General features: G+C 34.0%; 1 protein-coding gene across 1 annotated transcript in view; it reads left to right on the top strand.

Annotated features, from left to right (window-relative positions):
* Window positions 1-333: 333 nt before the first annotated feature.
* The window catches only part of LOC138702969 (calpain-A-like), a 76,614-nt gene continuing 52,518 nt past the window's right edge, over window positions 334-24,429 (top strand). The window contains exons 1-2 of the mRNA XM_069830409.1: window positions 334-580; window positions 20,186-20,474. Of these exons, the coding sequence (XP_069686510.1) occupies window positions 20,319-20,474 (156 nt within the window). The 5' untranslated portion in view covers window positions 334-580; window positions 20,186-20,318. The remainder of the gene's footprint in view (window positions 581-20,185; window positions 20,475-24,429) is intronic.

Here is a 24,429-nt window from a genome sequence, read left to right on the forward strand (position 1 = left end):
ACGTTATTCATTACGAACGCGGATAAATAAATCAACCCTAACCTAATAATCTAACCTACATACCCATTTTCCCTTGTATCGACTTACTTGCAGCATTTGCAAACAAATGAATCACGCCCAGTCGTCAAGGAAACATTAATGATATTTTTCTGTCGATATAAACATTTGCCAAGTCGGGAAAAGTGGAACTCTACGGCAAAGTGTTAATTGAAGGGCTGAGGACGCACCCCGGCGCGCAGGGTTCGGGGCGACACGCGAGGTGTGGGTCCGCCCCCTACCCAGGCTGCACTCGGCCGGCCTGCTTGTCCCAGGTCACAGTTTATCAAGTCTCGGTGCAGGTCGCCTCGGTGTGCTCGCCTCACACATTCTACACACGCGGCCAGATGGCGCCCTCCTCGTGACGCTATATAAACCCGCTCTCCTCTCTTCATTTGTTTTGTGCGTGTGCTGTATTGTGTTTCACCTCGTCTCGTGCTCTTGACACTTCCTGTAAACTTAAACTGTTTTTATGCTACAAGATTTATGAAGACGTTTACTGCTGAATGAGGCCAATGAAGGCTGCAACAACGTCCGATTTAAGGTACTGCCCTGTAAATAACGCTGAAACAATTTTTACATACTTTTTTTTATGAATATGTGGAATTTTAAATAAATATTATTTTCATCATCGTCTGTATTTTTTTTTTTTTTTTTTTTTTTTATGTGCTATGACCAGAATATTGTACGAAATGGAAATATAAAAATTGGAGATTTATCTTTCGAAGAAGTGGAAAAATTCAAATATCTTGGAGCAACAGTAACAAATATAAATGACACTGTATATGGTTCACAATTATCTTATAGAGCACCTTGTTTATGATCATTAGGATTTGTGTTTTTATTCACTATTGGAGGTTTAACAGGTGTTGTCTTAGCAAATTCATCAATTGATATTGTATTACATGATACTGTTATTATTCGGTTGAGAAGCTTTTATCATCCAGTCTGCTGTCAAAAAATCTGAAAGTTAGAATTTATAAAACAGTTATATTACCGGTTGTTCTTTATGGTTGTGAAACTTGGACTCTCACTCTGAGAGAGGAACATAGGTTAAGGGTGTTTGAGAATAAGGTGCTTAGGAAAATATTTGGGGCTAAGCGGGATGAAGTTACAGGAGAATGGAGAAAGTTACACAACGCAGAACTGCAAGCATTGTATTCTTCACCTGACATAATTAGGAACATTAAATCCAGACGCTTGAGATGGGAAGGGCATGTAGCACGTATGGGCGAATCCAGAAATGCATATAGAGTGTTAGTTGGGAGACCGGAGGGAAAAAGACTTTTAGGGAGGCCGAGACGTAGATGGGAGGATAATATTAAAATGGATTTGAGGGAGGTGGGGTATGATGATAGAGACTGGATTAATCTTGCACAGGATAGGGACCGATGGCGGGCTTATGTGAGGGCGGAAATGAACCTTCGGGTTCCTTAAAAGCCAGTAAGTAAGTAAGTATTTATATGTGCTGATAGGATGGAAGAGAAGGCCTTATGGCCTTAATCCTGTCAGATTAAATAAAAAAATAAATAAATAAAAATAAAATAATAATGAGTGTGTAGTAACTATGCGAGGCAAAAGTTGAACTTCTTAAGCAGTTGGGCAGAAGTTGGTAATATTGTGATACGAGTAATATTGTGATAGTTCTTTTACTGAGCGAGAGAAGGACCGGTATTGTGTAGCAGTTTATTCAATAATAAGGTAGGTGTCCCTGATATGGCCATGCTAAAGTTTGAGAATTTTTCTAGCCGCCATTTTGAAAAAAATGTAAACCACTTTTTTCTTACTCGTTCTCAGTCTAATGAACTTTCCTAAAACAATTTCCTTTCCCCATAAAAATAGCTTTAATTGTCCAAAAAGTTCCAAATTCCAAAAGTCTACCTAGTGGCCATATCAGGAACATGTGTACATGATATGGCCACCCTTGTTCCATGTTCTACAAATCGTGATTGTTTTCAGTTTGATAGTGCAATTGTGCTAAAATTAAATAATTTTGGTGTAAAATGAATAAAAATGACACTTAATAATCTTTTTTATAATTCAAAAGAGTAGTCAAAACAGGTTTTTCCAAAAAAAAAATACGTTGTTTTTCTTCAAATACAAAATTTTCGCGTAATCCCAGCTACAAGGCATGTAAATTTGTCAGGTGAAAAAATAAAAGTGAAATGAACTTGATATGGCTATGGTGTATTTGATATGGCCATATCAGGAGCAAGTATGCTTTCACGAAAATCGTTTGATTATGAACAATTCGTAAAAGATATCCATCAACGACAACACCAATCAACAGAACATTAAAAACTGAATGGAGTACGATGGTTTTCATGAAACAAGTCTTTGAAGAACATGCATAAAACAAAGGAGACTTACCAGAGAAAAATAAGAAGAGGTCACATGAAAACCGCAAAACAGGCAACTGACGCCATATTGCTCAACATGACTGGATGGAAAACGATCAAGTGACATACCAGGATGCCCCTTCACTGGATGCTGCTGTAATTTAGCGGATTTTTGGGTTAACTAACTCACAATAGGGGGGTGGCCATATCAGGAACATGGCCATAACAGGAGCACCCACCTTATTCCCTTAACACTTAAATTGGCAAAACTTCATTTCTCACACGAGTTTATTAAACCTTGTCGGACCGTAAAGAAAACAACTATCGCGATGTCCATATTTGATATGTTGTACAATATTATAGTACTGTGAAATTTTAATTTTCCTACCAATTTTTTTTCTATTGTTCTATTAAAATTATAGTATACAGCCTATTAGCATGTTGTATCCTATAGGATATACTGCCAATTTAAGGGTTAATACGTTGACGCAAAAAACCGATATTTCTCTCGCTCAGTAAAATTGTAATAAATTCTCAAAAAGAACTATCACAATATTACTCGTCACAGTATTACCAACCTTTACCCTATATGTGTAGTAATATTTTTAAATGTTCGTACAATGAGAGACGACATATAATTTATATATTATTATTATTATTATTATTATTATTATTATTATTATCATTATTATTATTATTATTATTATTATTATTATTATTATTATTATTATTTATTGTGGTGTAGTTATGGCCATCAGGTATTATCTTCTACACCACCAGAATACATGTACAGTACTACAAGAAAAGTCAAATTATAAATATAACAAAAAAATCTCTGGAAATTATAATTATACAGCCTACAAAATTATACAAATTTAAAATGAGTAAAGCTACTTCGTAAACTTAAGATTAAGTAGGCTATCACAATTATGTCTTAATTAATTAACAAGGAGAAAACATTAGCGAACATAAACAAAAAACATGCAATTTTAAATCAGAAAAGAAACACAAATCAACGCATCTAGCAATACTTAAAAAATATGAACTAAGACAAATTTTTCCCATTTAATTTTGAATTTAATAATCTCTGGCAATCTATGACGTCATTAGGTAAAGAATTCCAGCGGCGAGATATTTCTATAGTGAAGAAGGATAGATATAAAGTACTTCTGCGGTGAGGGATAGAAAGAAGTGCCCGATGCCAGTTGTAAGAAATTGAAAGCGAGATAGCAGATAATTCGAATAAAAGTACGCATGATTTTAAATATAGGAGGCAATGAATATATTGTTCTTAGGGTTAAAACTAACACTTTTGTACTCAATACTACCCAAAATTTAAAAATGAAACAATTGGTTTATAATAGCTAAAATAAGACATCAAAAATTAAGCATACAAATCCATATTTAAAGTCTATGAATTGTTTTTCAAATCTATAATGAGCACTTTAATTTTACTTGAAGTTTTTTTGTGGTGAACTACGATTTAATTCTAAATCATTGACACCAGTTGGGTCAGGCATTGCAATTGTTAATTGTTTGTTGATTGTGGCTATTCAGGAAAAATCACTAAATCTATTATATTACTTTTGTGCGAGATCGTGCGTATTTGCTTGGTTTCCGCACAAAACCAATCCGCGGAAAGTCTAAAATTCCACATTCAGTATTCCCAACCTAACACACGTAACAATTTCCCTCTTCTCACCGCTTAAGTGACATATTGATTTTACTGCTTTAGGCTTTTAACATATTATTCTTAGAGACGTTCAATATAGTAATAATTATAAATTAGAAACTTACCACTGGAATTTCACTTAAATTGCACTGTTAATTATTGTTTTTAAATATTTACAAAAATTAAGTAAACTCTACAACTCCACTAAAGTTACTGCATTCGTGATGCAAGTAACATTAAGGAAGCCGTGAAAAAATCAACAAGATTCCAGACTCATCATAGACTGGGAAAAAAAAGACAGACGTATATTACGGCCTGCTGGAGTATAGTAAACACAGAAGACATTTAAAAGCAACAATGTTGAAGATAGATATTTTTGTTTTGCAAATTTGCCGTCATTGAACAGAAACCAAGATGGAGATTTCATTGCAACTAATTAGAAATTCCTCTTTCAGGTATGTAATAAACGATCTTCGCACAAAATAATGTACGATACACGAGAAGAATGTTTTCTTTCAATTCTCGGAAATTAAAAAAGCTCAACTACGTTTCGCTTTTTCAAACTTTTCCTCCAACATGACAACTTCAACATACCGCTCTTGTAACGCATATTACTATATAACTGAACAGAAGAAGAGCGATTAGAAAATGCCTTTCTCCTTTGCCTGCAATCTCGCACTCATTCTAGTCTACTATTCTTAGTTTTGCCTCAATTTTCGGTGGTTCATTTGCACGCTTTCTTTCACGCCACGCCTTCGTTCTTTCAGCCCCTGTTTTCGGCATATTTTTTTAACAAAAAAGCTTCCCAATAATGTAATTTCACTTACTGGTTTTGACTATATAACGTCACAACATCATACAGAAGACGCACTGCCCGGTAACAGCCTCGCTATCACTAATTTATGTATTAATCTGTGCAAATTGGTGGAAAACAGCAAATCAACAACTTTAATTAAGCAACAACTTTATAAAGCACATAATCCCGTTAAAACGTCCGTCACAGAATTTTGTTTCACATCTTTCGACTAGTATCCGGCTTAAAGAAATTTAACTTAAAAAATTAGTGTCATTAAGTTGATACTTGTTTCTCTATAATTTACCTGATACTTTTGTTTCTCTGCAATTTAGTTTCTTTATCATATTAGGAATGATATTACTGTCTATATTATTTGTTTAACTATTACTTTTAAAAAAGTCATATACATAAATGACATTAATTAACATACACCTGAAGAATCTTTTCTGAAAATAATTTTGCCTAAAATAATACATTTCATCAATTAGAATCATAACTCACTTGTTCCAAAAATGAAAATTTTCACAACTGATAGAATACATATTTGTAATATTTAGAGTCCATTTTCTTCATAATGAATGTTAATAGATGAAAGAGCAATGATTAAAAACTACTATTCACATTTGAAAAGTCCACTTCAAGAATGATGGATGTCATTTGGAATACATTTTTCAGGAAAAGCAATTGAAAGTTTGAAATGCTTAGCGCTCAAAGCTTAACTGTGATTTTCCGATCATTACTGGACAATGGCTATCAGTGATAATGCCATATAACTCTCTATGTACATTATGTCTTAAGCTATGCATTGACAGTCTTGGTTCCTGCAAATCTAGTCTTTCAGGTAAAGCTTCCTGTAAAGCAGATCTGAATAATTTCAAGGAAAAATTGTTCCGGGGCCGGGTATCGATCCCGGGACCTCTGGTTGAACGTACGAGCGCTCTGCCAATCCGATTAGATAATGCAGTAATTATACCTGCATTATAAGATTTAACATTTTGGTAATAAATAACTAAACAATAAGATACTAAACCCAAACCATCCCAACCTAATAAAATTCTAATTATATTAGGTCTAATAATTAAAAATATCATAGATATTACAAATGTAAGAACTAGTAAAATAAATCGATTAATATTTATATCCCCATCTATATAGTCATCACTATACAAAATAACTAAAGAATAAATAAAAAAAAACAAAACCTATAAATATTAAAGATATCCAATCAAATAAAAATGTTATAACAACAGATCCAGAATTAAATCTAATAATATCCCATTCAATAAAATAAATTATATCATTAATAATAAAATAAAACGCTATAAAAATTAAAATAATTCTAAACATAAATAAAAAAAATAATCTAATAAAACAAATTGATATATACATCACAACCTAAGATAAATAAATTATATCAGTGACACCACAAATCAATATTTTATATTAAACTACCTAAGTAAATAATTATATTCAAAATGCAACAACGTCCCGGGTAGCTCAGTTGGCAGAGCGCTGGTACGTTCAACCAGAGGTCCCGGGATCGATACCCGGCCCCGGAACAATTTTTCCTTGAAATTATTCAAATCTGCTTTACAGGAAGCTTTACCTGAAAGACTAGATTTGCATAATATACACGTCACTGTGTACGTTGACAGAAAACCACAATTCCAAGTCACACAGAGTTTGTGTGCACTCGATGTGGGTCTCTGGCGTTTCGTCAGCCCACGCGAGTTGTGTGGATAAAAGGGAAAAGTTGAGACGGTGTCGGGTGGAGTTCCTGGGTAGCTCAGTTGGCAGAGCGCTTGTACGTTTAACCAGAGGTCCCGGGATCGATACCCGGCCCCGGAACAATTTTTCCTTGAAATTATTCAAGTCTTGGTTCATTTTAGACAAGAAAGTGACATCCATCATTCTTGCAGTGGACTCTTCATTTGTAACCATATTTATTTATACAGGAGTAAAGGTTATTTTGCTTTAAATTATGGATCATACGAGTTTCGACAATGACCTTTTGGGTCATGAGTGTTCTGAGAGTGATCCGTTTGGAACATGTAAGTTTAGAAAGTGACCAGTTGGGATCATGTGGGATTTGACAGTAACAAATTAAAATATTACACAAAAACATTGCCTCAACTATTACAATGGTAAAAACGTAACACGGCGAACGCTAAGCTCCGCCCACGACCCCTTTCCACTTTTCCCCTACTAGCTCACCACACACTCTACGTGATAGGCTACTGTTGTGTCGAATGCACATTTCATGTGGGTGGGGATAACTTCCCCTACTGGCGTTCGCCGTATTACGTTTTCGCCATTACAATTATTGATTAAATGCTTTTCTTTAACAGCCGATTAGCCGGTAAAATCGACATTTGGTTGGGCCCCAGTACGTTGGCTGTTTTTCTGTTTGTTTACATCCGATGGCTGTTTCGTAATCGATTTACATTTATCGATATTGAAAAAGCACATACAATGATAATAATTATTGCACCTCGCTGGTTGTCGTTGAAGTTCGTGTTGTAAATTATTTCAGTTTTGATTACATAATACTGCAGATAACTTTGTACGTTTTATCAGGGATACATCGGCACGTAGAATACGCCACCCAGATGCGGGAATGAAACTACAGTTGTGTTAGTTTGAATTTTTATTTTTGTTTTGGTTTACAAATGCAGAATATGAGTCTAAAATAAGAGAGGTAATTAATGAATATGCAATATATTTTCTCTTCATCCAAAGCAGACTTGCAGAAGTGGGCGACAATTGTTGCGTACGTCATAAGGCGGAATATGTCACTCATCCCTTCCTTCCACGCCCGCATCATTGACTTGGTAGGGGAGGGGATTTGTATTCAGTGTCTCTCTTATGTGATTGCGTACGGGTCACAGATACGTCATTCAACGCCGGTGGACTGTGGACATGGAACCAACGCTTTCCCCATGCTTTCCACCCCTCTCTCGCCAGTTCTGCATCCCTGATCTAAAGCAACATTCCGAAATCAGTCCCAGCTCACAACAAATTTTTCACTATGTACGCTATAATAATCAAAGTGTATCGTAGCGTATATTATCACTTTAATATTACAGAACTTGTGATTAAAAATCAAACGGGTAGTCGCATAGGTCTGTAGCTGATATCGATGCCGAGATATTACTGAGAGAGGCCGCGCTGCACGGCTAATTTTATGCGTAACTTCTACACCCTCATACCCTTAGCGAAGGAATGTGCAGTCAATGGACGTGATCACACAAGTCACATTGGTTCATAGCTAAAATACTAAAACATTAGCATTCGACTGTGACTGATAGTGTTATAATAATAATAATAATAATAATAATAATAATAATAATAATAATAATAATAATAATAATAACAATAATAATTATTATTATTGTTATTACTATTATTGTTATTATTATATTATTATTGTTATTATTATTACTATTATTGTTATATTATTGTTATTATTACTATTATTGTTATTATATTATTATTATTATTATTACTGCTATTATTATTACTATTATTCTTATTATTATTGTTGTTATTATTATTACTATTATTATTATTATTACTATTATTATTATTAAAAGCTGTTTTATAAAAATTTAAACATTCTACTACTTTGCGTTAAATAAAAACGCAATTAAATTTTTTAGTGCATATCAATGTTGCATATTACTGAATCGGTATTATGGTCGACAATTGAGATGAAAAGAAATTGCAGGTAATACACAGTAATTCAGCTTTGACCCTTGGAAAATCGAAAACGTGATCGGCCTTCTTTGCGCTAACATACAGTAACTTTGGCCCTTGGCAAGCAATATGATTGGTACGGAAGAAATTAAAGGCCTACCGATCTTCTTTGATCTGAACTCAAAAGCTCGCCGCCTGTAGCTGATGATAGCGACGCGATAATAGCACCAGTGAAAAATAATCGAAGTCAAAACTTTTAGGGTGAAGTAATAGATAAACTCTATAGGGTTGATTAGAAGCTATTAAACAAATATTTCTATATAATTATTATATGTAAGTAAGTATTATTATTATTATTATTATTATTATTATTATTATTATTATTATTATTATTATTATTACATAATTTCGAAGCAAATATTGCTTCAGATGTATGTCTCATTTTTGCTCTTGTTCACGGTATGGAGCATCAGCTCGAGCACTTTTAAAGTCCAAAAAGGAAGTTAAAAGAATCCGACTATTTTTCAACTCCTTGTAGCTATTTTTTATGTTTTATTTAGACGGTCCTTGTTCTACGTGTCGGCCACGTCGCTTTTCTGTACTTCATGAACAGCAAACAACAGTAATAATGCATGTCTTTAGAAGCAGCACCAAGATTCTAGGGAAGCAGAAAGTAGAAAAAATTGTATGTATTCTGTGCATATAATTATATATTCATATTTATCTGAATATCACGGAAATGTATTTTTTGAGAATTATATAACATTCAAGTGGCATACCAGGTGTAAAAATATATCAGAAATTTTATACGTATGCACGGGAGACCTTCATTTACTTTGGATAAATTTACTCGCTATTCACGCTTGTGAATTCATCGACAAAATGAAAATCTTTTCTCATATCATCTAAGATAATATTTATGAACACGATCACGCAATACAAAATCTCATAAATCTTCAAGCAAAACCTATAATTTTGTTATTGTGACGAAAAGTGGCATTCATTTGTTTGTAGGTATCATGCATTTCAACCATTATCGCTGGTCGTATGTAAAATCGTGAATGCTGTCAATTCAGCTGTATTGCGACAATGACCCATTCCGGCAACCTTCTACGAACTGACCGATTTAGCGAGGAGATCGCCTTTCAGTGCCCGATGTCCTCCATATACAAGGAATTTTTCTCCATTTCAGATATTCTCTTTAGGGTCAGCATTAAAATTGCAAGAGAAACAGGTTGTGTCTGTCCTTTTGCGAACGACATCAAATAGCGTGATATTTATATATAGAAAGAAAAAAGAAAACGAGACAATTTCCTTTTTGGGAATCCTCAATAAACGTCAACTGCAGAGAGTTGTTATTCTGTTTATCACAAAGCGGTCTGAGTAAAGGTATTTCAGGTTTAGTGCAAATCGCTTTCAACCTCCTTCATTTATAAATTTATAGACAAAATTAAACTAACGTAGCGTAAACAAAACATAAAATAATGTAATCGTGAAATTTAAAATCAAATGAAACTACAGCTATTCATATAAAACTAATTTCGATAAGGAGAGGATTGGTTATTTATGTGGCCTACAGTATCTTTCAGAACATGATTGAAATAGATTTTCTCATTTCATGAAAAAAAAATGAGTGTAAAAATTCTAAATATATTTTCACATTATATATTTTAGAGTTTCGCAACAATTTAGTTTCTTTATCATATTGAGAATACTATTGTTTAAAGTTTAATTTACTTGAATTCTTATTCAGAAGACATGTATAAATCAAATGATTTAATATAGGGTAAAGTTACCTATATCGCATTTATAATTTTTATTGAGCAATACAGTTTTTATTTTCTGTAATCCTTTACAGAGATACATTCCCAGAACATTTACCTTTCATGTAAAAAGGAATCCTTGAATTTGATTTAATATTTTTAAATTAAAATGACATTTTCGAAACACATGTCAGTGGTGCCATTTAGGCAACTAGTATCCTAAATAGCACCTGCGGCTTCTTAAATCGCACCTCTTTATCTGCAGGGAACAGGATGAAGGAAAGCTTTTAATATTGAACAAATTGAAGAGTATTTGAATGAATAACGTAATAAATGCATATTACAAGTTTATTGAAATTAATTAAAGAGAGTAACGCATCTTCAAATGAAATTGAAAAAATAGAGCGTAAATTACGTAACATTTAAACTTTCTGAATGCGTTTTTTGTTGTTACACATTTGCCATGTGCTTCACCAGGCAGTTCAGACTGTAAACTACGTCACCTTTTCTCCACGATTATCTCGAGGCCACCTAAGAACTGCTTCATGATATAGCTGTATGAAATAAGTTGAAGATAGAAACATCTAAAGGCTGCGCCTATGAGTATTATGACGAGGAAGCTGAAACAGGAGCATACCATTTTCCCGAGATAATCTAGCTTCTAAATTTTTGGACTGGGTCGTATAGGTGGACATACAGAAGTAGCACTTTTTTCTATGGAAGGTTTGAGTGGCAAATAAAATGTTTGAGCTATTCGACAAATAGTTTACTGTTGATGTAACCTGACTCAGAGCAAACAAATAACGATCCTGGAGGAGCACCAACTGATAATGCCGTTTAAAAATTATCACAGATGGCACAAAATACCTGGTGCGCTTGTACAACACACACTTGTTGTATTAACGTCCTTTTCACCACTTGATATTGCACCCACCTGATGCATTCCTAGTTCAGTTAAAATTTTTGGGCCTTCTTTTGTACGGCTAGAATTGCTACAGTTGCTCATATCGCACCGGTGCGAATTAGGCACCTACAAAGTGGTGCGAATTGAGAAACTACGCCATAAGCTATTACTTTCTTCATTCTAGCCTATAATCACCACATGTTCGAAAATCCTACTAAGTTAAATGTTCTTTAATACCTCTTTAAACGAATAACATCTTAATATTATGGATTCCTTTGCATACAAATCCGTTATTTATTTACAAAATGTTAGCTAAATATACATCCACCTGAGCGATTATATTAGGTACACTATCACCACGCTGCTGATACAAAGAAGTGGCAGAAATCAAGTGACATGGTGGAAGTTCATATGGTAGATTGTAACAATACCACTAGATGCCACACTACTATAGTAATTTGTTTTAAACTAGCAGTGGTGCGATTTAGGAAGCGGTGCGATTTATGCTGCTCTACCCTACACCAGGGTTGCCAGAGTTTCTCATCAGGAATCCAGGACAGGTGCTGATACTGCGTACTTTACGTAACTATACATTTGAATTAATTCAATTTTCAATACAACTATTTTTATTCGTTTTATATATTTCAACTAATTATATAAAAACCACCGGCGTAGCTCTGTCGGCTAAGGCGCTTGCCTGCCGATCCGGAGTTGCGTTCAGGCGCGGGTTCGATTCCCGCTTGGGTGATTACCTGATTGGGTTTTTTCCGAGGTTTTCCCCAACCGTAAGGCAAATGTCAGGTAATCTATGACGAATCCTCGGCCTCATCTCGCCAAATATCATCACGCTATCACTAATCCCATCGACGCTAAATAACCTCATAGTTGATATAGCGTCGTTAAATAACGAAGTAAAAAAAATATATAGGGCATAAACTTTTAATTTTGTTACATTTTTCCTACATTATGAAATTTTTTTTTAATTATTGGCAAATTCTGAAAACTAGTGTCATATCACAGCCTGACCTATACAGAAAAAATGCATGACAGTGTTTAAATACTATCAATAATAAATGAACTTCCAAAGAGAGTACAGAATAAATATACTGCATAATACCTAGTATATAGGCCTAAGTTATTATAAAATGTAAAATGTGAAATTATTTTAATCACATTAGTCCCGTGAACATTTCTAAATAATCCCTGAAACTTCAAAAAGACGAAAATACACGTTTAAAATGAAAAAGTATATATTAAAATTATATAATTAATAATTATAATTTGTTATTTATCTAACGCCTTAGATAACATTCTTCACTAATCATGGCCTCCTAAATCATAACCTATCTAGTAAACGTATCGATTCTAAAATCCATGCCATGATACGTGATTATATGAGGACTTATTTTCAACATGTTTTCTTTTATAAAACATAATTTTTCGTTATGGTCATGGATAAAATTACGTATGGTACTTGTGAGCGTGATCTTTATTGCACTCGTGTAATTTAAGTACTCGGCTTACGCCTCGTGCTTAAATCTTTCCACTCGTACAATAAAGATGCACTTACCTCACAAGTACCATAAATAACTATTATTCAGATACAACCCAATATGAGGCGCCAGACGACGTTGACAACTACACTGATCAAGGTCTTGAAAAAAATGAATAAGGGATTTTTTTAATAATTTGATATAAATTAGTAAAAAATTATATTTTTCCAAATTTTTTTATATTCTGGGACAAATATAAATCAATGCGGACATAGGACTCACCATTAAAATCCTGAACAATCCTGGAAAATCCAGGACATCTGGCAACCCTGATATACACCCGTGCAAGAAGATGAAATTTCGTTGTTTTTTTTTTTTTTTTTTTTGATTCCGCACAATTATTTAAAGGAAGTAAAACAACTGACTTACTTTAAAAATTATATGGTTTAAATTAGTAGGCCTATATTTAATTAATTTTTAAATAAATAAATAAAATATCTACCTATATTGCAATCACTCGTAATAATAAGTAGGCAAATAAATAAATAAATAAATAAATAAATAGCGTGATATACATAACTATAGATTTAGTTAATGTGTTATATAAATAATTTTTCTGTGTTGACACACAATTAACACAGGAAAATTGTTATATTATAACAAATAGTGATAAAGTGTGTATAAATTACATTTTTGTGTATATTTATTTGCAGTCCCTAAAAATCGATACTTAACTTAATAAATTTAAATGTTACAATTATGTGAGTGTTTCACTAAAATACTAAAACAATCCCTCTTTTGCTGTTTTTAAAATCTATACATGTACTAACTGTTTTTACAACCGAACGGAAATTTCTCAGTTGCAAACGACTTTTGTGCATATACATAGGCCTACAAATGAATTATTACAGATTAATAGTAACCGAAGGTTTTCGAACGTAATATTTTGAGAAAAACATTTGGTGCAGTATTTATTCCTCATGTTCGAGAGGAGTTTTGTAAACATGAGTCTCTATATGGCCTCATAGAACCATAAACTTTTACTACTTGGCGAGCAATGGTTAGTAAACTGGGTAACAAATTTTCAACAACTTTTTGTTTCTTCTGATTTTTTGATTTCATATCAATAAATCACACACGCTGAGTTCAGAAATATCAGTATTTTCAATGTAGCATCAGTAGTTCTTTGGGAAATTAACTGTATATGTTTAAGTAATATGCATATTTATTAGGCCTACCAGAAAGAATAATGACGATATAATATAATATTTACGATGGACAATACATATTTATACAATAACAGTCTTGAATTAAGTATGTTATAAATGCAGATGTGATCGTGCTTTCCTTTTGTGTTGCTGATTACTGTCCCTGACCAAACCCCACACATAGTCTCCAATCATGGCTGTATCCCGTAATATTGTGCGAAAGTTTGATGCCGCTTCCTATATTGTGCGATCCTGCTTCCGTCAAGCAAATTCCATACTTGTAGACCGGATGCTAGGAGCTCTGCTTTCGATTTTGGTAATTCAAGATCACGTACAAGATCATCTAGTTCCTTGTGATTTCGAAAATAATGATTCTGGCTGGAACGGTCACTGTCACTAAAGTCTGAGTCACTTCCGGGGACGGGTATATGGCGATACATATTCGTTTGAGTCAAAGGCTGGTGGTTCAAAAACTGGTAAATCTTGACCGTGCGGGATAGGAGCATTAAAAGATTAGATATCCGGATACTGCAATCTCCTCCTTTCTTTTAAATTTTTCAAAGATGACATATCGAACATGCAAAAGTAGCAATTGTCATGGTGGTTGGTTCGTTCCCTCCAAATTCTGGGGACAGCGAAAGGCATACATTTCCGAGATCCTCGTAGTCATCCTTCCAAAGTTGTATTACAGGAACCACAGCACACATGTTGTGCCCATGAAATGTCTTGGTCTCGTATTGGTACTTCAAAGTAATCTTTGTGAGCTGTATAATATTTGGTGCCAGGTCTTATGTTATGCTTCTTCTGCTTTGTATTGATGTAATATCCACAAACGTAACAGAAAGAGTCCGGCGAATTCCTGCAATCATCTCTAGAAGTCATGCTTCAACGCAGAACAAACATAATTAAGAATATCGTTATACACTCAGGGACAAAAAAAAAACCGGACACTTCTATATTTGCTTGTATTTTGTTGCCAATTATTTCAAAATGAAACAAAACCCATTTAAACAAAATAATGTTACATTTAGCACCTTATACGACAACATTTGAAAAAATATATAAATCTCTGATGAGAAAATTTACAAAAAAATTACAAAGGCCGTATAACTATGGCATCGTTTGGCCTAACTATTTTTTCATTTTATGGTGCCTTAAACATTAAAAACTCTTTTTAGTAACGGGTATTATCCCCTCTGGCTTGAATAACTGCATCCTTACGTCTTGGCATGCTCTCAATTTGGTTAGCAATGTCTTCTTGAGGAATAAGTTCCCATTCTTCGCCAAGTGCTCGCCTCAACTCTTGTAACGATTCTGGTCTCGGTGTCTATTCTTAACACGCCGTCTCAGCATGTCCCACACGTGTTCAATTGGGTTCATGTCTGGACTCCTTACTGGCCATGGAAGAACATGGATTCCCACTTCTTGGAGATAATCTCTGACCGCATGGGCAATATGCTGCCGTGCATTATCATGCATTAAAACAAAATTATCGCCTACAAATTGGCCAAATGGCACAACATGATCAGCCAAACATTCATTTATATACCTATCAGCTGTTAGTCTTCCATTTTCAACAAAAACCAATTCTGTACGAGCATCCGTACACACTCCTGCCCAAACCATCACTTCACCACCTCCATACGGCACATTTTCGGTAATGCAACACTGTGAAAATCGTTCTCCCCTCCTTCTCCAAACTCTTTCACGTCCATCAGGTGAGCACAGATTGAAACGGGACTCATCGGTGAACAGAACACAGCTCCACTCTCCATTTCTCCAATCCCTGTGATCATTTGCAAAACGCAGTCGTTCAACTCGATGCGTCCTGAGAAGTCTGGGACCAGTTGCAGGTCTACGTGATATCAGTCCACTTGCTTTCAACCTCCTTCTAACTGTTTTGGCCGAAATTGGGCGTCCATGCATGTTAACAAATTGCTGGGCTACACTCGTAGCTGGCAGGTTGCGCTCCCTAAGAACTCTCAACACCATATACCTGTCTTCATTTGGATTTGTAGCTCTTGGACGACCCGAACCTGGTCTTCTGGTATATTCTAGGGTCTCTCTATACCGTTTTATGGCATCATGGGTTGTGCTTCTAGCCATATTCATAACATTTGCAATGTAACGTACACTGCGTCCATCATCGTAAAGGGCTACAGCTCGAGCCACATCTTCAGGTCGCATCTTGTTTTAAGACAAATGTTACAACCCCACTTAAACTCAGAAAATGTAAAAATAAAGAAATAACGAATGATAACGATAATGAAGCACAAAATGGTTGAGACAAAATTGTTATAGCTGAGACTCCGAAAGCAAAATTGGAATATTTGGTTGTAATGGCTTGTTTATAAAACAAAAAACAATCAACAATGTATACGCGTCTCCATAACAACAGATAGCTACTATAACATTGTATGAGAAGATAATATTTTGCAAAATACCAGCAAATATTAAAGTGTCCGTTTTTTTTTTGTCCCTGAGTGTATTTCTAGAACTGTTATCATTTCAGAAAAAGTGATTACAGATTTTAAGTCAGCGCAAAAAATTGAATCAGAAACAATTAAAATATCGAGAGAAACATTTTCGTTGGTTACCCAGTGAATCAAGCCTATATCTCCTCTGTCCCTACCACAGACCCTAGAATTTGTAATGGGTATTCAGTTACACCCGGTAGAAAGAATATCTCATCAATAGTGCACGAATTTCTGTGACACGTCATATTATTTTCTTGAATTCTGTTCCTATGTTTAAACTTGGCCTAGTGGCCAACGTCTATAGAAGTGACCTGGTTTTTTATCTTCAATGTCCGCCCTGTTGGCAGTTCAGTTCTAGTTTTCCTCTATACAGTATTTTAAGGTTTCTCTTAGTTCGTGCTGTTGGTGTTTTCCTCTTATTTTGTATTGAAGCGTATGAGTCACGAAAATGCTGTGTAGCTGTATTCATAATTAAAATAAAAAGCAAATGTATGTCTTTTAATGATTTATAGAGTGAAAAATTAAAAGACAAATGACTGCATGCTATTCTCTATAAAAATAAGTGCCAAGGCCCTCTCTCACTTAGCGGAATCGAACCGAATTGGATAGAAACGAAAAGTCTGCTGCCGCTCATATCTAGTGGAATCGAACCGAAGAGTACTATATATTACATTTGTATTCTATAATTTTAGAATATACATTTTTTAATAAATTGTTCTACTTTATTCACGTACGATATTATTCTTCTCTATGTAAATATTATATTATACAGTATAATTTCATTGCAGCTGTAATTTTAATTTTAGTTTCTATTTTATTTTATTTTCTATATTCCTCTTATATTAATAATATATCTGAACTGCGACCGAACACGAGCGCTGCTCATTTGGTCCTCAAATGTGGTTAATATTACTGTATCCTCTTTTTTATATTAATTATATTACTTTATTTCTATTTCTATTGTTTTAATTATATTCTGTATATTTAAATTTAAATAATAATAATAATAATAATAACAACAACAAAAAAGACTAATATAATCGTAAATATTTTGTTTTAAAACAATATGCAATCGTAATATTCTTGGTTTTAGGGTTACGTAAGTTAAATAATGCAAGATACGTTAATAATGTTTTGTATAGCCTAGTTATTTCCAAAGGATTGACATATTTATATTGTAGTTAGTAGATTAGCGTAATAGGTTACAATGAACTTTAACATTTTTTTATAATCTTGGCAAATAATTAGTAATATGAAACAGTCTCTGACAATTTTTTTTTTTTAATATTGACCAATCTTTGACAAGTTTTCTTGTAAAGTATTGAATTTGAAAGAACATTGGGACGTGCATAACCAGCTGTGATCTCTTTTCTTCCAAGCCATCACTTACAATATTAGTAGTATTTAGTAGTAGTATTTATTTATTTAACCTCGTAGAGATAAGGCCGTCAGGCCTTCTCTGCCCCTCTACCAGGAGATTCCAACTATAATATGAAGAATAAAATTACAATTAGTATTAAATTTATAATTACAAATAAAATTACAATTAGTATTAAATTTACAATTACAATTACAATAAAAATCAAAGTACGAAAAGATTACCTGATTAATGAAAGCTAGATAATTTATCATAGAAAAACAAAGAATATGTTATATTTACTGAATTACAAATTAAACCTAGAATAACAAAATTGTATAGTGATGAAATTACTAGATATTGAAATATTTTGTGATAGATTAAGGAAACTAATTACAAGAAATCAATTACTGACCAAGTGCCTAGTAAGTTTGCGTTTGAATTCAATTTTATTGCGACAGTTTCTGATGCTAGCAGGTAACGAATTCCAGAGTCTTGGCAAGGCTATTGTGAAAGAGGATGAGTATGAGGAGGTGCGATGGGATGATATTCAGTGGCTGTTCCTCGGGGGAGGGGAGGGAGGAACGTCCTCCTCACATTTTTCTTCTTTTGAAAGTAAATACCAAATGAAATATATGCCTTGAAATTCGAGGAAGATTCGATAATTTTTAAGTTCACAGCTATAAGAAAACCTCGGTTGATCGAGTTTTAAACCACGCGCACTCATGTGTTGCTAGAAAACTGTGAGAAGGATGCGAGATTGCTTGTGTGGAGTAAAGTCAATTTATTCCTCCTTCACTGCAAGTAACACACATAGACAACAGCGCGCTTGTGGCCAGAGAAAGAAGCAGAGTTTTAAAGCAAGTAAATGAACGAAGAGGGAGGAAATCCTCCTCTGAATCAGCGCATGGGCGGGAAATAGAAACCGACTGGTCGTGCAGCAAGCTCGCTACCGCTGCCATCTAACGATACTGCATTCAACCAGACTATAACACGTCATCTAGGAGGAGACGCAATAAAAACAGTTTTAACGCAAAGCTATGAAAGACACCATATAAACTTTTTTTAAATTATAAATCAGAATATATTCATTGCACTTTATATAAGCTATGTTCATGGTTTGAAACTTTCGAGGATATCTGAAAGTTGAAGTTGGATTTATATAAAACAAAGAGGAAGTAGTTCTAAGTTAGTATTGCCGACCTTTTTTTTCTCTGAAATTCACTTCCATTCATTGTCTACTAGACAGGACAACAGCCAAGTTGTCATTTTTGTACAAATAGATCTATATTTGAAATTGAAGGTACTGCAAACTACATTATTTTTAACATAAAAAATTAATCGGCCACCGGCAGCTTTGAACAATAATGATAGTATGACTTTACAATAACTGATATTCTTCAAAAGCATTTGATACTGAACTTGTAAAATATACATATGGCAACACAGACCACGTGGGTGGGTGCAGTGTTCTAGCTTTCCTAACAGATTATTTCTCATTCCCATTTCCGTAAGACGGTTCCGGTTACGTGTTATAGTCCCGACGCTGTTATTTCCGGCGTGACTCCTCCTCTTTGCTTACATCTTAGAAAGTGAAGGCTCTATAAAGTCTAGGTAGGTAGTATTGTTCGCCATTTTTGTTCTTACGTTGCCGAGCTACCATACGAGGAATCTATTTGCCACACCGTTAAACATTATCATGTCGTAGCTCCTATGATAATAAATCAAACGCACTGTAATTCAGCAAATAATTGAGCGGCAAATAACGTCTTCGTGTGCTTTCTGCGAACGCCAACGAAAGAGCTAAAGTGGCGGGCGATTATATTAAGTATTTATAGAGCCTTAAGAAATGAATCAGCGAATCACAAGACGCACACGTTTAAATGTAGCCGACCTGCAATGCGATTGGCTGCCGGAAATTAGAGCGACGGGACTATAGTAGCTAGTCTCTTCCAACATGTGTGATGCTGTAGTTATGCGTGAAAAATGCTGCGAGATTGTGAATTTCCTTGTAATTGTTAATTTGTGCAATTATTCAACAATGAATGGAAGTGAAAACATATTATATTTTGGACAATTTAGGAAACTCAGTTTACAAAAATAGATTATTGGTATACAAAAGGGAAGGCCAACCCTAACACTACCTGGTCTTACATGTATGCATGTAGGCTAATTTGTAGCTTGTTTCTCTCAAGAAGGTGTCATTTTGCGCTGTTAACTTCTTTCCTCCTCTTACGAATTATGCAGGAGCCGCCACTGATGATATTGTTAAAAGTATTCAATTCTTCACCCCCATGACGTACCTGTACGTTATTAGCTGTTCTATTTATCAACATCTCAAGAGCGTTTGATTGTCACCGTGTCCATTAGTGTCAACCCGTCAAACAATAACAACAAAAACAATTGAACTGTGTTCGCAAGCTTATTGATTTGTGCCCCCACAGAGACTGTCGTGGAGCCCTCCCGATGGCGACCGGGAGTGATGAGGGGCCAGCAGAGCGCCAGATAAGCGTGGGCCCCACGTTGCCCTGAGCCTCTTATCTCACGAGATCTGCGCATACATTAGGGAAGCGGCACATGGGATGCGGGTACAGCTCGTCATTTGTTGTCGCTGAACAACAGCCGCCGCCGCCGCCTTCCACGAAGAAGCCGACCTACGATACGCTGAAGCCGCCCCCCGTGCCGATCGTGTCTGCCAAGTCCAAACACCCCCTCGAGACACGCATCGTCCAGGTGGGTGAGCGAACGCCTTCTTCCTCTTCATCGATTGCCAGTGTTAGTAGCCTACTTATATGTTTGTGACTTCTTTTTACTTTCTCACTATACGAAGTAGCCTAGCCTATGAGAGGAAGTAGGCCTACAGTATTGCGTCGTTGCAAAAAAAAATCCACACCATTAATATCGACAAGTGGTTTCGGCATGTTATCTGCCTGTATAGAGCGGTTTTTTTTCTAAACTTTTTAGATATTTTGGCAGTAACTTAATGTACTGCTAGAAAATGTCCAAAGTATGAGCAAAATAAAAACGTAAATAAGTAGATAAAAAAGAAAATGTCTGTTTCTTAGTAAAAAGCTTAATATTTCGGCAATAATTTAATAAGCTTATATTGCTAGAAAAAGTCTAAAATAGTAGCAAAAGAAAAACATAAATAATTATATAAAAAAGAAATGTTTGTTTCTTAGTAAAAAGCTTAATATTTTGGCAATAATTTAATATATTGCAAGAAAAAGTCCAAAATAGGAGCAAAATAAAAACGTAACTAATTAGATAAAAAAGGAAATGTCTGTTTCTTAGTAAAAAAGAGCTTAATAATTTGACAATAATTTAATATATTGCTAGAAAAAGTCCAATGTAGGAGCAAAATAAAAACATAAAGAATTAGATAAAAAAAGGAAATGTCTGTTTCTTAGTAAAAAAGAAAGCTTAATATTTTGGCAATAATTTAGTATATTGCTAGGAAAAGTCGAAAATAGGAGCAAAATAAAAACATAAATAATTAGATAAAAAAGGAAATGTCTGTTTCTTAATAAAAAAGCTTAATATTTTGGCAATAATTTAATATATTGCTAGAAAAAGTCCAATGTAGGAGCAAAATAAAAACATAAAGAATTAGATAAAAAAGGAAATGTCTGTTTCTTAGCAAAAAAAAAGTTTAATATTTTGGCAATAATTGAATATACTGCTAGAAAAAGTCCAAAGTAGGAGCAAAATAAAAACATAAAAAATTAGATAAAAAAAGGAAATGTCTGTTTATTAGTAAAAAGCTTAATATTTTGGCAATAATTAATATATCGCTAGAAAAAGTCGAAAATAGGAGCAAAATAAAAACATAAAGAATTAGATAAAAAAGGAAATGTCTGTTTCTTAGTAAAAAAGCTTAATATTTTGGCTATAATTTAATATATAGCTAGAAAAAGTCGAAAATATGAGCAAAATAAAAACATAAATAATAAATTTGTATCAACAAAAGCCGCCTAAACAAGGGTTCGTAGATCGGCCTACTAATCCATTCACAATGAACAATGACTAAAAACAATTACGTGTGTGACAGTTTGAAATAAAACAATTAAGATAAATGATGAGAAAATATAGGAAATCATTTACAACAAAAATTTCTTGAGTACAAATGATTACTAATTATAGCAAAGGATCATTTTAACACAAAATAAAAAAAAATGAAATATATGTTTCTTACTAAAACGCTTAATATTTTGGCAATAAGCTTATAGCTTCAAATCTTTCGCATACTTCATCTTACGCTTCTATTATTTATTTTACTCCCACATTACAGTATCCATTTTCTTATTTTCAATAATGTCCCGTTTTACATCATTAATAATTTTCAATAATATGTATTCTTTCGACAAAGAGAAATTCCTCTGCCTTCCTTTTTTGTTGTAGCTACATTAGATCCTAATTTATTAGGATTTATATCAACAGCTACAGAAAACAAAGAAAATAAATGACAATATACATCTGACAAACGTATGTACCAACTACTAAAAATTTCGCATCAATATGTTAACCGAGAGTAAACTTTATAACTAGAAACTGATAATAACGAAACAATGTTTACAGCAACTTTACTCTGACCTTAAAATTAACTGTAGGCCTATGTTATCTTTACTCTTAAATAACTGGACATTGTAAGAATGGTCCTAAGACAGCCATGACTGCTGTGAGGATAATCATTCTAACTAAACGTTACCCCCTACTCTAAACCCGTTTGTAATGATTGAGTGAACCACTGAAGCAAGGTCTGATATTCTTTAACGAAAACATTACTTTTAAATATCGATTTCGTTAACAGAACAGTATCATTAGAAATCAATTCAACTTTCGTAGGCATACAGCTATTGGAGTCAGTTTACAACAGATAGTCTACGCAAGAGAAAGATTTATATCATATAATATGTTCTCCCTATTGGATGATATACATAATCTATTCACTGTGTAGAATCATTTTCCTTCTTGAAAATTCTTCCAAGATAAGAGCAATTTTACCTTTCCACGAAATTGCTGCGGTATCTCAGATAAAGTGGCAACTGCGTGCAGATGCTCGCGTGTTCGAAGCCAATTCGGAGTATGAATATTTATGTGATGTGTTCCATCACAACAGGAAAGGAAATTAAGTCTGCTATCAATGAATTATTCTAATGTTCATCCCCAACTTTCTCATTTTAATGCTGTCTACATTTTATCTGCAGAACAGAAGAGAAATGCGGCAATATTTTCCACGAAAGTGCCCCAAACTGTAAACCTCACCACACCTGAACTTAAAATTACAGGGCATCTTCTGTCTTTCTCTTCTTTCGGTTTCTTTCTTCCTTTCATAATTTTATTATAGATATCTGTAATATATTCGTCTAAAAATACTGTTTTATAACAATTAGAAAGGACGATTTTTAATTTATTAGACTATAGCATTTTAAAACATTATACCTTACCTCTAGATGAACGGAAAACAGAATTCGAATCCCGGTGAGATTAAAACTGATTTTTTTTAGACACAAATACAGATTAAACAACTCATTGTGCTGCAGCTACGTAAGAAAAAGTAGCTACCAGGAGTCACAGATAGTTTCTACCCAACTCGACATTAATCGAAGCAGAATAACATCGTGTTGTGCAACTGCCTATATTATGGAGTAACACCTACCAGTAAATCCTCTGATTGAGGTTCTGGCTGATATGTACATCTTTCATTAGGCGGTACATCTTACTTGACGATATGTGTCAGAGGAAGAACAATAAATTGTTTGTATACATCTGAAGTCTGATTAGTGCAATATATAGCTAATAGGCGATGTATGCAATGGAGGGGGAAAGGAACTGGCCAACCTACCACATTATCTCCTGGCCTAGTTGCCTCATAAGTGCTTGCCTTGTTGGTATCACATGTGAGGTTCAGACTTGACTTTAACGGATGACTAAACAACGAACAACCACACTCATTCATTCAATTATTATTATATTTATTCATTCATTCATTCATTCATTCATTCATTCATTCATTTGTTTGTTTGTTTGTTCGTTCGTTCGTTCGTTCGTTCGTTTATTTATTTATTTATTTATTTATTTATTTATTTATTTATTTATTTATTTATTTATTTATTTATTTATTTATTTATTTATTTATTTATTTATTTATTTATTTATAGTTCTATGTCTATGTCATACTTGTATTTGTATTTCTGATGATGTGGAAGAGAAGGCCTATTGGCTTTAATTCCGCCAGAATAAATAAATCAATCAAATAAATGAACAAATGAATGAATGGATGAATGAACGAATGAATGAATAAATCAATATATAAATGAATGAATGAATGAATATTGTTGCTTGTTGTTTAGTGAACTGTGTGAAGACAGGTCTGAATCTCACAAGTGATACCAACAAGGCACCACTTACGAGGCAACTAGGCCAGGAGATAATGGGGTATGGTGGCCAGTTCCTTTCTCCCTCCATTGCATACATCGCTGACTTGCTACATATTAGCTACACTAATCAGACTTCAGATAATGAATGAATAAATAAATAAATAAATAAAAATAATTAAATAAATAAATAAATGAATAATTAAATACATAAATGATGAATGAATGAATGAATAATGTTTTATTTAACGATGCTCGCAACTGCCAACGTTATATCAGCGTCGCCGGTGTGTCGGAATTTTGCCCCGCAT

This window comes from Periplaneta americana, chromosome 7 (assembly GCF_040183065.1).
Source record: "Periplaneta americana isolate PAMFEO1 chromosome 7, P.americana_PAMFEO1_priV1, whole genome shotgun sequence".
NCBI classification, from domain to species: Eukaryota; Metazoa; Arthropoda; class Insecta; order Blattodea; family Blattidae; genus Periplaneta; species Periplaneta americana.